Source organism: Dasypus novemcinctus, chromosome 8 (genome assembly GCF_030445035.2).
Source record: "Dasypus novemcinctus isolate mDasNov1 chromosome 8, mDasNov1.1.hap2, whole genome shotgun sequence".
Classification (NCBI taxonomy): Eukaryota; Metazoa; Chordata; class Mammalia; order Cingulata; family Dasypodidae; genus Dasypus; species Dasypus novemcinctus.
Genome location: NC_080680.1, coordinates 34,317,995 through 34,333,000, shown reverse-complemented (window position 1 = coordinate 34,333,000; position 15,006 = coordinate 34,317,995). Strand labels below are relative to the sequence as shown.

General features: G+C 38.6%; 1 protein-coding gene across 3 annotated transcripts in view; it reads right to left on the bottom strand.

Annotated features, from left to right (window-relative positions):
• Nucleotides 1-15,006, bottom strand: part of TRPM6 (transient receptor potential cation channel subfamily M member 6) — a 160,181-nt gene that overhangs the window by 67,457 nt on the left and 77,718 nt on the right. For all 3 annotated transcript variants that reach the window (XM_058301661.1, XM_058301664.2, XM_058301663.2), the window contains exons 20-25: nt 13,672-13,800; nt 11,500-11,751; nt 9,438-9,612; nt 8,342-8,456; nt 3,708-3,901; nt 523-655 (exon numbers count right to left, since the gene is read on the bottom strand). In XM_058301661.1, the coding sequence (XP_058157644.1) occupies nt 523-655; nt 3,708-3,901; nt 8,342-8,456; nt 9,438-9,612; nt 11,500-11,751; nt 13,672-13,800 (998 nt within the window). The remainder of the gene's footprint in view (nt 1-522; nt 656-3,707; nt 3,902-8,341; nt 8,457-9,437; nt 9,613-11,499; nt 11,752-13,671; nt 13,801-15,006) is intronic.

Here is a 15,006-nt window from a genome sequence, read left to right as displayed (position 1 = left end):
ACTGCCGATTCCCGTAAACTGTTTTCTTCACGACACTTTAACTGCCTGATATTGAATTAGGTACTTCTTTTATGTGTTTATCTTTTTTATATATATAAGAAGGTACCAGGAATTGAACCCAGGACCTCAAACATGGAAAGCAGGGCTTCAACCACTGAGCTGCATCCACCCCCGACCTGCTTCTTTTTTGTCCTCCACCCTTCACAGGTACACACACTCACACAGGTATGCACACCTGTGCACACGCACACACGCAAACATAAGTCCAATGAAGGCAGGGGCTCTTGTCTCTTATTCAGCACTTATCCCCAGCGACTAGAAGAGTGCCTGGAACATAACAGATGTTGGACAATCATGCACCGATTGAGTGAATATTTTATGTTTCTGAATGCTTCAAACTTTAGAGAACCCAATTCTCTGGGATTTGAAAGTAGATCTTTCTGCTCTCTTAGACATTCTAGTAAAATCAGGATTCAGTAGCAGTTTGGGGATGGAAACATATAAATACATGTATTTTTTTACCTTTCTGATGTCACTCGTATTTGTTCTTCACAGCTACAATTCAGACTTTCCATCTTCTCATGGAAGTATTTTTCCACACAGTGTTCTTCAAAATCATGAAGCTTTTTCAAATCCTCCTTACTCAGATAGAGTTCTGTCGATAAGGACAGTACATAAAAATAATCATTTTCACCCTTGACAGGAAGCTAATCAAAGGTACAAGTGGCTTTTCTTCCACTTTTGTTGAAAATGATTAACTGTAGTTTGATCAAAGCTCCTTTCCTAATATTGATGGCGAAGCAGTAGGTGGGAAGCAAGGAGAAATGCCAGTCTGGGTCTTTTCTACTTGGTCTATAGAAAACTTGGGAATTAGAAAAAATACTCATGTGGAACAGACACCTTATCTTCAATATTCTCATAAGTTATCATGTTTTTACATATTTACAAAAATTCACTGTAATCAAAAGTAAATGGGAAATAATCCAACGGCCTTATTTTTCCCTGCCAGCTGTTTTAGCTATCCAAATAACAAATAAGAAATCCATAAATTACAATCAAGGTTAGAAGAAGACAGAGCCTATTGAAATTAACCCAGCAAGTATAAGAAAGTGTTATCTTTTTACACTGAGTTCATATATAATAAACTCTTCTCTTGAAAAACAGAGGTATTATTACTGGACAATGACCAATCAAGGCTGTGCACCTTCCCTGACACAATTATAATTAGCTCATTAAAAGAAAATCATTTTATGATATTATGAAGCTAATGCAATTCTACATCAAACTTCAGCATTTGCATTGTGCTTTGGCTCTCACTTTGACCTAACAGAATAATACATTATCTTTTGAAAAATCTCTAATGCTTGGAAAATACAAAAGTGAAATAGTGTTACTAAAAGGGCAAAATTGGAACGTTCTCTTCTTCGACCATTTTGCTTAAATTAAAAAAAAAAATTCCTCATGATTTCTTTTTTTTTTTTAAGGAGGTACCAGGGATTGAACCCAGGATCTCACACATGGGAAGAAGGTGCTGAACCACTGAGCTACATCTGCTCCCTCACCCCAGGATTTCTTAAGAATACAAATGTTCCATTATTTTGTAATAAAATGAAAGGCAAAAAAATAATTTTAAATTAAAAAATATTACCTAAGAGAAAATAATAGCCAGCAATAAAAATGTGTTCAGTGTTTTCTGATTTACATGGTGTGGAAGAATCTTTCAGACATTTAAAAAAATCCAGCTTCCCCTGCCTCCCCCCGCCCCCACCCATTCTAAATATCTGTTTACATTAAAGTATCTCATATGAGCAAGAAACTTCACAATTGTCATGATTTGAATTATCTGTGGGTCCCTAAGAGCAAACACTGAAAGAGCAATTCCAGCAATTGTGCAGCTCACAGTGTGGGGAGCTTTCTTGTTACTGTCCACCCAGGGGCACTGCTGCTCTGTGTGAGCATGTTTTTATTCTCAGTACAGATGATTGGAAGCAATGTCACAAAAATTCAAGAACATGACCTCGGGGTGAACTCACTTCTATCAGAAAGTTTATGTGTGTTTCATTCCAGAGACATCTTCTCAGCCCAGATCAAGGAGAGCCCAGGAAAGATTCTTTGGTATGGCACTAGGAAATCTTGCCAAACCCTAGTTAATTCCAGAATCTCTCAAGCAGGACATACTCTCCTATAGGTTGCATTGGTTCTGCATCCAATGCCTGGGATGGCTCTCTAATAGAAACCTAAAATTTATAGCACAATTTTAAGCCTTAAGTTTAACTTCATTTGGGCTTCAGCTTCCTTAAAAGGGTTGAAACTCTTGGGGGGAAAAATGGAAAAGACCACTAAATCTTAAAACTGACTCAAAAGGAGAAAATTGCTTCACAGAGCCACTTAAAAATAACATGAGCAAAAGCATATCACCCTCTCAAACCTATAAAAACACACTGCAGGAACCCCACCCCCACCCCAGATATACAAATAGCTCACAATCTCTTATTTGAAACCCTCGAAAACCATAGAATTCAGGTTTTTTCTTTTCTAATTTTAAAAAGGTAATACACTGCATATTCCATAAATGAAGTAAAATCCCTAGCTGAGGCTAGGGCAGTACCCTGTAATGAAACACATTGCTATTTCTGCAGCAAAATCAATGGCTATGCACACTACATAGGACAAAGAGGACAAATGACCTCACCATCAGCTCCTGGCAAGCTCTATTGCCCAAATGAGTCTTCCTCAAACTTACCAAGAAAAACAGCTTTCGGTTTGCAGAAGTAATTTAGGTTTAGGAAATGAGATTAAGGAATGTAGATTTATGCTATCTAATTCTTCTATATCTAGGAGCTATCTAGAAATGGGCCTGGTACCAACTGTGGAATTGCTTGATAGGAACTACAGAAAATCTGCAAAACCACAATATCCAATGTTTCCATATAATATAGTATGATATTCATATCAGTCGTGATTTCACTAAACAAGAACTAGAAAAACCTGAAAATATGTAGACTTGGACTTTGGAGGAAAAACAACAACTGAGAATTCATATTCTGTGTCCTGAGCTGAAGTTCTTGAAAATACATTTCAGAATCATCTCTGTACTCAGTAGATTAGAGAACCAGAGAACTGTGACTCTGGTTAAAAAATTGGATAAAACCTTGCTTATCTATTTCCCTTAAACCCCATGACTATCTCTGATTTTATTTGAATTCAGTCTTCAACAACAGGAAAATGAGAATGGGTTGCTGAGACCACTCAAGGAATTATTCTGATAATTTCCCAAGTAGGCAGAAAACATAGATTTCCCAGGTGACATAAGGCCTTTACACATTCAAGCAGACACTGCTTTCTTTCAAAGAATCAGTTAATCTTGGCAAAAGGTGCCAAGACCACATAATGAGACCAATGTGCTTACTAGACCCAAGGCACCGGCTGATAATCTCTTGTCAAATAACTCCCTGGGCCGTCCCTCCTGTGCCATTAATTTTTTTTTTTTTCTTTTCTCTTTACTTTTTTTAATGTTATATTAAAAAATATGAGATCCCCATACACCCCCCAACCCCCTCACCCCACTTGTCCCATAACAACAACCTCCTCCATCATCATGGGACATTCATCGAGTGCCATTAATTTTAATCACAATGCCCTAGTGTGTCTTTACCTTGGCTCTCTACTTCTTCCTCCCTTCCTCTTGCCCACCAATGAAGACTTACTTAATCCAACATCACCCTCCTCTTGGTCATTTGGAGCCGGATGATGGCAAAGGCAGCGAATGAGGAGGCCAACGTGACTGAGCAGGATTAAAGGTGGGGGCAGCCATGGCTTCTTGTGGTAGGTCATGATGTAGCGATAGCGATTGTACTTCCACAGCTTATTTGAGATGGATTTCATATCTACGTAAACATTGCTGTAAGTTGTAGTAAGAGAGGGACAACGTTATAACATGGAGTCCTGAAACATAACAGTTAGAGTCTTCCTTTGTTTTCCAACTTCTCTGATTGGTTTACGTGACATTACCAGCAGTTAGCCAATGAAAATAGCAGCTGCTGGGTTTGTAGTTTACGATTCTTTTTCCACCAAACAAAATACAGTAATCACCTTGTACAAAAATATGCTGATCAGAATAATGAGCAAAAGGCAAAAATAACAATCTGAAAGAAAAATGATAGCATTTTATTTGTAAATGCAATGAATTTAAACTACTGTCTGGAACTTAGCATTATTCTTGGTTCTCTATCTCTTCCTCACATAGAAGCTCTTTTTCAGTTCATAATTCATCCTTCATGGTAAACAGCCTTAGTGTCCCTCTATAAAATCAACCTTATGAAGATATCTTCCTAATGTCAAATATGAGAATTGTTAGATTAGTCCTATCAAAACACTCAAAATGAAGAGGTATCAATGAAAAAGAGACAAGGAAGAAAAAATCAATTCATCCTAAAATAAATCAATAAGCAGAACTTCTATATAAAAGCTAGATACTTTATTTAAATTAACTTAACAATAAAAGTAACCCTTTATTGGCAGTCCACTTTGGATTTTTACTTTAACTATGTCAATTATCATGTATAGATCATAAACATTGCTATTATGGGACTTGTTATATAAGTTATAGTGGATCATACAATTATCCTTTAACAATCAATCATCCTTAACTTCTTTTTTTTTATTTTTCAGAATCAGAATGGATTTTATATATTTTTGTCTTTTTATTTTTTGAAGATAGATCACAAAAAAAGTTACATTAAAAAATATAGGGAAACGGACTTGGCCCAGTGGTTAGGGCGTCCGTCTACCACATGGGAGGTCCGCGGTTCAAACCCCGGGCCTCCTTGGCCCGTATGGAGCTGGCCCATGCGCAGTGCTGATGTGCGCAAGGAGTGCTGTGCCACGTAGGGGTGTCCCCCGTGTAGGGGAGCCCCACGCGCAAGGAGTGTGCCCGGGAGGAGAGGCGCCCAGCGCGAAAAAAAAGTGCAGCCTGCCCAAGAATGGCGCCACCCACACTTCCCGTGCCGCTGACAACAACAGAAGCGGACAAAGAAACAAGACGCAGCAAATAGACACCAAGAACAGACAACCGGGGGAGGGGGAGAATTAAATAAATAAATAAATCTTTAAAAAAAAAAAAAAAGAAGCAAATTTCTTAAAAAAAAAAAAAATATATATATATATATATATATATATATATATATAAGAGGTTCCCATATACCCCACACCTCAACCCCCCACTGCTCCCACATCAACTTCTTACATCATTGTGGCACATTCATTGCATTTGGTGAATACATTTTGGAGTCCTGCTGCACTGCATGGATTACAGTATACATTGTGGTTTACACTCTTTCCCAATACTTTCGGTGGGTTATGGCAGGATATATAATGTCCAATATCTGTCCCTGCAATATCATTTAGGACAACTCCAAGTCCCAAAAATGCCCCCACATCAATCTCTTCTTCCCTCTCCCTGCCCTCAGCAACTACTGTGGCCACTTTCTCCACATCAATGCTACAGTTTCTTCCATTACTAGTCACAACAGTTCTATAGTAGAACATCCTTAATTCTTAACTTTAAGTATATAACATGATATGGGAGAGGGCACAATGGAATGTGCGCCTTAAAATTTTTCTTAGGTTAATATTAAATTTACTTTCTTTAGAGAAATACGGCTAAGGAGACTTAGCTAAGGAAATACAGGCACCCTTACATTTAAGAAATGATAAAGAGAAGGAGCCAGAATTATCCTGGAAGAAGTCATCTAAGGATAAGAGAAGGGGGGAGCTTCACAGTGTAGACAATCAAAATCTAGGTGACTGGGCTCTCCCAGGAATTATCAAAGTGTACGCTGAACCAGCAGGGTCAGCACCACCTGATGACTTGTTAGAAATGAAAATTCTTGGGTCCCCTTACAGACCTACCAAATTAGAAACTCTAGGGGTGGGCATTACAGCAATCTCTGTTTTATCAAGCCCTCCACGTGATTCTCCTGCACCAAATAGTTGCAAACCACTTGATTATAAATTGTTGTCACTCTAAGTGTGACTACAGGAAATTCACCAGCAGGTGGCGATCTTCACTGAATAGTTCAGGTTGTTTTCTGTTACTGGTTATAGAATTCTGTCTGTGAAGAGTCCCTGGCCAAGTAGTCAGATCTGGTGTGCCTCAGCTTATTTGGTCCTTAATGTGCTCATCTCGAATGTGAGAAGACTGGACTATGTGAGGATTTCTCAGGCTCTCTTTCACCTGACTTTTTGTGAGAAACAAAAATCTCACAACTTCACTTAATATTATTTGAAATAACAAAACACAGTGAAAACAACTAAGCACCAAGAAAATTTATAAATTTATAAAATAGTAGCTAAGCAAGATAACAAGAATCATATAATCCTGTAACAAATAGGAAGGTATGCCTTCCCTGCATATATACAAAAATACAACCGGTATTTTTTTTTAAGAATTCAGATTTCTTTTGCCTTCCTCCAATCCCTAACTTCCCTACTTTCTTAGATTACATCGGTGATTTTCCCTTTTCTTATCTTTCTATCTCTTCTGGGATAATCAATGAGTAAAATGCCTAGCACAGTGACTAGCATATAAGAGGCATTTAGAAACTACTAGTTTTCTCCTATGATTTCACTTGATTTCTTTCATCCATTACAAAAACATATACCAGACACTCTTTTCAGTGGTTGGGACAAATTCATGAAGAAAACTGATTTTAAAAAAATATTCATCCTTCAGAGAGCTAATATTCCAGTAGAGGAGCCAGGAAAATAAAGTAAGTAAATAAATTATAAGCTCTATTTGTATATATAATGTAAGTGAGTATAAAGAAAGAAAAGTAAGCATATCAGGCATGCCAAGAGGGTGACAGAAAGCAGCAGGCTGTACTTTTAGCTATAATCCTTAGGTTGGGGCTAATTAAAAAGGGGTCATTTTGAGCAAAGACTTGAAGGGGTTGAGAATGAGCGATACCGATATCTAGAGGAAGAAGATTCCAGGCAGAAGGTACAGCACATGCAAACATGCCTGAGGTGAGGGGAAGGGTGGTATGCTGCATGATGTAAGAAGTAACAGGGAACAAAGTCATGTAGGCCCCTACAGGTTATTGTAGGAACTTCGGCTTTTACCCAGAAGGAAATGGGGAGCCATTGAAGGCCCTGGAGCAGAGGAGTGACATCATCTCACATGTTAGTCCTTCGAGCCACTGTGTTGTGAACAGGAACACAGGGGCCAAAGATAGAAGCAGGGGAATAAGTTAGGAGGCTCTTGGTGGCAGTGGGTGATGAGAAGTGGTTGCACTGATGATCTATTTTGAAGGGAAAGACGATGGAAATTCCTGGCAGTTTAAAGGTAGAGCTCTAAGAGGCATCAAGAACTATTCAATAGGGTTTTGTTTGATTTTTGTTTCTTGGGAGTTTTGGGGTTTTGTTGAGAAGTGAAAATGCTCTAATATTGACTGAAGTGGTGAATGCACAAGTCTGTGATTATACCTAATGTACATCATGCACTTTAGATGGAATGTATGGCTTATGAACATGTTTCAATACAATTGGTTATAATATAAAAAAAAGAATGACTTAAAGGTTTTTGGTTTGAATAACTGGAAAGATGGAGTTGCCACAGAAACTCGAGCTCCTCTTCATAAATTTGGGATATTCTAAAGTAGACAAAGTATAGGTTGGGAAAGAGGATACCACAAATTCCATTTTGGATATTTTTAATTTTAGAAATTGATCACACATCTGTCTGGAGATGCAAGGCGGCTGGTAGAGTTACAAGACTGGAGTTTAAGAGGGGGATACAGGCTAGAGATATAAACTGGGATTTATCAGCATATGTAGGAAACTGAATGAGATCACAAAAAAAGGAGGAAATAGAAGAGCAAAGTCTGAGTGCAGGGACATTCCAATGTTGGTTAGGGAGAAGAAGATGATCCAGAAAAGGAGACTGAGAAGAAGTGAAAAGTGAGATAGAAGAAAATAGAGAGTGAGATAAACTGGGAGCCTAGTGAAGAAAAGGTATCAAGAATTCATCAGCTAGCGTTCAACACCTCAACATTATCCTCCCATGATTCTAATTTATTGCTTAATTACAACTCACACTTTCATTCTGCCTTTATTATACTTTTTCTTCATTCATTGTTTTTTTTCTCTTCACATTCTCTGCTTCCTTCTTACTTTAAAATATTAGTAGTTTCATGCCCATATTTTAAAACTGTAGTAATAAACCCTGATCACATAAAAACAAAAGGTTTCTCAAAATACTTGGGAACCTACTTAAAATACCTCTTCCCCGCCCAAATTTTGATTTAAATAAAATAATTGTATTGAAAATGCAATGACTTACTTGAAAAAGGCAATCAGCAGGTTCACCATGATGATATATTGCACAAAGAGGTAAACAGCTTGGAGGAACGGAGTAAGAAAAGAGCCAGGAGGGCAAGATGGCTGGCTTGAACAAACTACAAATAAAGAATTCATAGAATTACAGTCCTGTGACTGTAGACAAACATAGCACATTAACTTTGTATAACACAATAAGTATTTGGAAGTTGATATGCTTCTGCCACCACATCCATCCACCACCCTCAGAACTCTGCTCCGGCGAACCGCGCTGCAGGAACCATGTTCCTGACCAAGTTCCTATGTTGCAGGGGGATTCCTAGAAATTGGAAAGCACCAGTGGCTGTGGGCCGCATCTTCCCATGCTGAGCAGAACATGATCTGTCACCTAGAGACGGAAGAGGAGACCCGCTACTGGCTGAGCATGCCCTACCTCACCGGAGGCAGCAGTATGGCCAAGCCATGGCCCACGGGGCCATCAAGGCAGCCAACACTTCCAAGTTTCCCCCACATGGATTTGCTGTAGACCAACCCAACCAACTCAAAGTCACCAAGAAACGGTCCTAGCCCGGAGCCACCACCCTCGTTTTTACAGATGCACAGAGCTGCACTCTCTTCACCCGGTCCTGGAAATGAAGAACTACTGGCTCTAGGAAAATGTGAGCCTTTGGAAGGTGGTCCCAAATAGAATACCTGGGGTCTTAAACTCCCTAATACTTCAAAGTCTGTGGTATTGTGTTTCTTCTTTAGTCTGATAGGAAAATATCAGGAATTTTCTGAGTCACAGATGATAGAAAACACTTGGAGGAAAGCTGCAATAAAGCTATAAACTATGCATAGTTTGGGGTTTATGCTTATAACATGAGGTTCTATCATGTAACATTAGATACTGGCAACACTAAATGGAAATAAGAACTTTTTTCAATAGCATTTTTTAAGCATAGTATTTGACTACAAGTGAACAATTAAATGGTAAAAGGTATCAGAAAAAAAACAAGACAAAAAAATAAATATTTGACATTTCTGATATTCAGATTTCTTTTTACTTTGAGTATCCACAAAGGTTCAATTTCTGCATTATGGCAAAATTTCATACACACCATCTATATCTGCAGCATAGACTTCTCCATACATCATCCAGTATGGCTCAAATACAATATCTCGAGCTAGACGCCAAGACGGAGGCTCCTTTGGAGAAAGGATGGCTTTGCGTGCCACTCCGAAGCTCAGCAGGACAATGGCCATCATGATCACAATGTAGAACATGTTTCCTGTCTGCAAGAGAGCACAGTACAACCCAAATTTTACCCCAGAGCTACAATCAAAAACAAATGAAACACTAGCTGCTAAAACAGTTATACCTGCCTGCCATTGACCAAAATGCCCTTGTCCACAGAAAGCCCTTATTTCCTTTGACCAGCTATTCTGTTTTCTCTGCACAGTAGGCATTTCACATCATTCTGGTATATGGGACAACATATAACACTAAGAGGAGAAAATCTGTGATTCTTTCATTAAGAAGGAATGAAATGTGAACAGCTTTTGATTAGCTAATATCCAACTTCTCAGCAAATAGACCAGAAGTTAGGAAAGAAAAACAAAACAAAACGGGGTGTTCAAATTACTCAAATGACTCCCCATTCCCAGGATTAGTTTCAGGAATTAAACAGAGTCTGAGAAATTGATCTGGCTAGTTTCACATTCACCTACCAAATGTACATAAAAATCAACTCATTAGTTCACTGTGGCAGAGACAATTAGAACTTACCCTAAATGTCAGGAATATTCCATGAGCTCTTCTACATTTCTAGCCCCACCCCCTTTTAGGCTGGGACCAGTGGGCTGTGGAGTAACTGTGATTTCTGGCACTTCCTGTCCAGGGCAGTTAAACACCATTAGAACTTCTCCAGCTCCCTGACTCCTTGCCATGGGAGACCCTGGAAGCCACATGTTGACATGGCCATGCCACAAGATGGAGGGTTCTGCATCCGCCTGAGCACTCATCAAACTTTATATGAGGGAGAAAATAAACTTGTTGTACTGAAGTCACTGCGATCTATCAGTTACCTCAACACAGCCTATCTAAAATGCATCAATGTCACAAAGACCAGAGAAAATGTTTCGGGATTAAGAGAAAAGTATAAAGTAAGAAAATCGACCTTTGAGGTCTAGAGGATCTCTTGTTTCTATCCTTCTTCTTTTTTGTTTGTTTTTTGCAATTTAAAAAAAAAATATGTATTTTTTTCTAATATTGTCTTTTTTTTTTTAAGATAAATAGTTCACACAAAACATTACATTAAAAAACATAAGAGGTTCCTTTTCCTTTTCGTCAGCACAACCTTCCATTCCCCAGAGCTCGCCTCTTCCCTGCCAGCGAGTGGTCCAGAAGGAGACGCCGAGGGTGATCTTGAGATATAGTTCTTCCTGGAGTCTGGAAGGAGGGATCCCAGCACACAGAGCTCAGATGACAGAATGGACTCAGGCGGCCTAGAGTTGAATCCTGGCTCACCCACCTGTATTCTTGGAGAATTTACTTACTCTCCATTTCCTTGTATATAAATGTGAATAATAATAGTACCTATCTCATAGAGTCGTTAGGAAGATTAAACAAGTTAATATATGCTAAGTACTTTGGAGGCTGTGTGGATCTTAATAAGCACTACTTGAGAGTTTGGGGGTTGGGAGGGTGGGAAGCAAGAGATAAAGGAATAAGGCAATATTTCATCAAAAAATATTATTGATGTGACCTCACACAAATCTGACCCTGGTAATTACTGTACTGGGAGACAGATTTTTAAAAATAGTCTTTCTAGTCTTGGTTTTGATTTTTTTAGGAGATCCTGGGGATTGAACCTGTGACCCTGTGTATATGGGAAGCAGGCGCTCACCCACTGAGCTACAAACACTCCTGAGACATATTTTTTTAACTCCTCATTATCTGGCTTTAACCAAAAGACTAAGATGAGTATCATGATGAACTATTCAATATGCTACCAAGGACATATGTTAAATATTAATTTGCAGTTATAAGGAAAGCACTGATGGAATGATCTTGCTCTCTGTGCTTCCATACATAATTCCAAAAGTTAAACAATTGGATGTTAATGATAAAATTAGGTAGAATTAATGAGAAGGATGCCAGGAATATAAAACCACACTTACCATTTTTGCAATCATGGTCAGATACGGACCCGCATGTTGATTCACCGCAAAGAAATCTAGGAGCCGTGAGAACCAGAATATGATGTCTATGCAGTAGATTAATCTTCCCACCGTATGAAAAGGAGGGTCACCCCACCGAAGGCCAAAGCCAACTGAAAACAGGCCAATAGCTACCGTTTCCATTAGGTTCCAGTACTCACTAATCCATACCTTCACCTTTTGAGTAAACTTCCCAGGTTCTGAAATACAGATCTAAAATAAGGAAGAAAGAGAAGAACTTGAATGGTGGGATAAAACTCCATCAATATTCTTTTTTTCAAAACATCAATCCCTCGTTTAAAGAATAATTTAAATCCTGCCACACCTCAGATCACACTGGGATTTTAGAGGTTTGAGTTATCCTCAAGTAACGATTTCTTTAAATATTTCTATAAATATATTTTAATGCCACTGGTAATTCTAGCCAGTCACTTGAAAACCCAACCAGAATTTAAAATTAATAAAAGCAGTTTTCCTAGTTTTCATTAATCCTAAACTAAATGGGGAAACATCAAGACATTTTAAAACTCTCAATACTGCAAGCAACCTGTACAGTTATAATTCCACTTCATTAGGCATAGTAGCGTGCAAAGAACGCTGGATTGAAATCAAGGAATCCTTTCACCTAATGCTTTTATTTAGTGAGTTATTAGCAAACTACAAAGGGCACTATATTGGAACTCACTGTTATAAGCAATTACCTCTGCAATAGAATATCAGACAAACTGAAATGTAAAATAGTAAACCTATTTCACTGAATTGTATCATTGATGTGGAGACAGTGGCCACAGGCGTTGCTGAGGGCAGAAAAAAGGAAGAAGTGTGATGTGGGGGCATTTTTGGGACTTGCAGTTGTCCTGAATGATATTGCAGGGACAGATGCAGGGCATTATATATCCTGCCATAACCCAATGAATAGGCTGGGAAAGAGTGTAAACTACAATGTTAACGTAATCTATGCGGTGTAGCAGCGCTCCAAAATGTATTCATCAAATGCAATGAGTATGCCACACTGATGAAAGAGGTTTTAAAGTGGGGGGAATGTTGGGGAGAGTGGGATATGTGGGAACCTCTTATATTTTTTAATGTAACATTTTGAGTTATCTATGTTTCTTTAAAAAAAAAAAACAATAATAAAAAATAAGTTAAAAAAAAGTATGGGGGGAAGTTCCCATACATCCCACCCCTCCCACTCCCAAACTTTTATCCATTTAACAACATCTTTCATTAGTATGGTACACTTGTTAAAGGTAGTAATTTTTTAACAATGCATTTCCACAGTTTGGAACAATTGTTTCACATCAGTGCAAGGTGTCAGTGATGGGGTGATGTATGGGAGCCCTGTGTGATGATATGCATGTTTGTTTTGTAAATCCACAACCTGTACTATACACTTATTGTTTTTGTATACTGACATATGCATAATACACTTCCGTTTAAAAAGTTTAAAAAAATCGTAGAAATAAAATAACATTTCTCTCCTGAATTGTTTTCTATAAATTCCACAATAGTAAATAGTAGGCAATATAGGTATAGTTCCCAAAAATAGATTTACTCAGCAAATAATGTTGGCCATATTAGCTCTAAGACAAAATGAATGTATGTGAATGCACAGACATAGAAACCCATACACAATGACATCTAGAGCAGGCCTAATCCTAACCATATGTGATTGCAGTTGCAACTGCCTAGGAATGTTAACTATTAAAAAAAAAAGTCACTCATTGCAAACTAGAAATGAGAATTTTGTTTGGTTTATTTCTTGAACGTGCCCTAAAGGGATTTTCAGCCTCAATTTTCAAAAGATGTTTAGTAAATGAAATTAGTTGCATATCTAACAACGAGAAGGTATCCCTAGATCTGAGCACTAAATCCTATCACTCCAGGACTGATAAACACACTAAGGCGTTTTCTTGGAAGATAACTGCTTCCAAAGAACAGCAATCAGCAGGAAGGGCCTGGTAAGGACAAAAAGTGGAGAGGAGGGCTTTTCCCTCAACCACCATCTCATAGCACATGGATCGGGACAAGCGCTTCCAGTTTCATCTGCACCCTTGATGTGCCCGTTTTGAACTCCAGAACCAGAACACCTCTAGCAGAGGTGCGTAGGGCCAAGGGAGAGGATCAACTCACCTCCCTGACTTTCTCGATGGCGTTGGTGAAGATGTAAAGGATAACAAGCCACTCTTGCACGCTGGGTTGGGGCTGCATCTCCACCAACACAGTGTAAGTGAATAGCATGAGGAATGCCAAATATGCCATCTGTGAAGGGAACACACACATTCGCTGGATGTAAGCAAGAGTAAAGGTGGACGATGTCAAGCAGACATAGGCCCAGCCCAGCAGAAGCAAACCTATTCCAACAGGATAACATGAAAGCATAACTGGGACCACCCTCTAATTACCAACGATGTAATAGCACAGAAAGCACAAGAACCCATGGTTTTCTAGTCTAGATTTTAGTGGCAGGAATGAAGACCCATGTTCTCAGAGGCGTGGAAGGGGCGTGGTCTCATCACGTTAACTCCTGACCACAATTTCCAGAATTTTGCACCTTCTGACATGGACAGCACCAGGGTAACTGCAAGCCAACAGGGAAACATGTGCCTTCCTCTCCATTTTAAACGTAGAAAATGTGAGTGGTATGCTGACGAGAGGTGTCAGTAGGTGCAGATTTTCAAACACAATAAATTACTACTTCTGGGAGTTTTCTTTTATATTGATTTGTTTTGCCCAACTGTGAGTCTCATGTAATGAAGGACTATTTGTTGATGTTATCATATTCAGCACTCAGCACTCTGCCTGACAGATGGTAGACCTTCAATAAATGTATGTTTAGCTATGCACTGTGTACGTTATTCCTGGATTTCCAATCTCAAAAAGAATTAAAACACTGTAGACACACACATATACAAGGTGATTAATAGCTTTGCAATCTTGTCTTATTTTCTTACTGTCTTAAGACTTATTCCCACACGCAGCAAATAGACACAGAGAACAGACAACTGGGGTGGGGAAAGGGAGAGAAATAAATAAATCTTTAAAAAAAAAAAAGACTTACTCCCAGAACTACAATAGCTGGGCCCTCACATTTAAAATTGTGACTCATATGACTAAGCTGCCCAATGTGATCATCAACAATGCATGAGACTGTGCATTCCTTTAAATACCTTCAGCAAGAACACATAGTGCTCACTGATTGGCACTTGTGTTAAAAATCACAGGTTGGTAGAGGGAAAATGTGGGTGTGTATGTTCATTCTCTATTATTTTAACTTTGATCCCTATTTCTTGTATCTTCTATAACTCTGCTTGTTAGTTCTGTAGAGATGACATATAGAGTGGCTTAAACCACTTCTGATTACATAATAGTGATGTTATATACATTAGGTGGTATTTTAGGCAATCAGAATGGGTATTTCTGTCTAACATTAAGGAGCTAAAATAAAGAAGCATCTAAGAGAGTGAA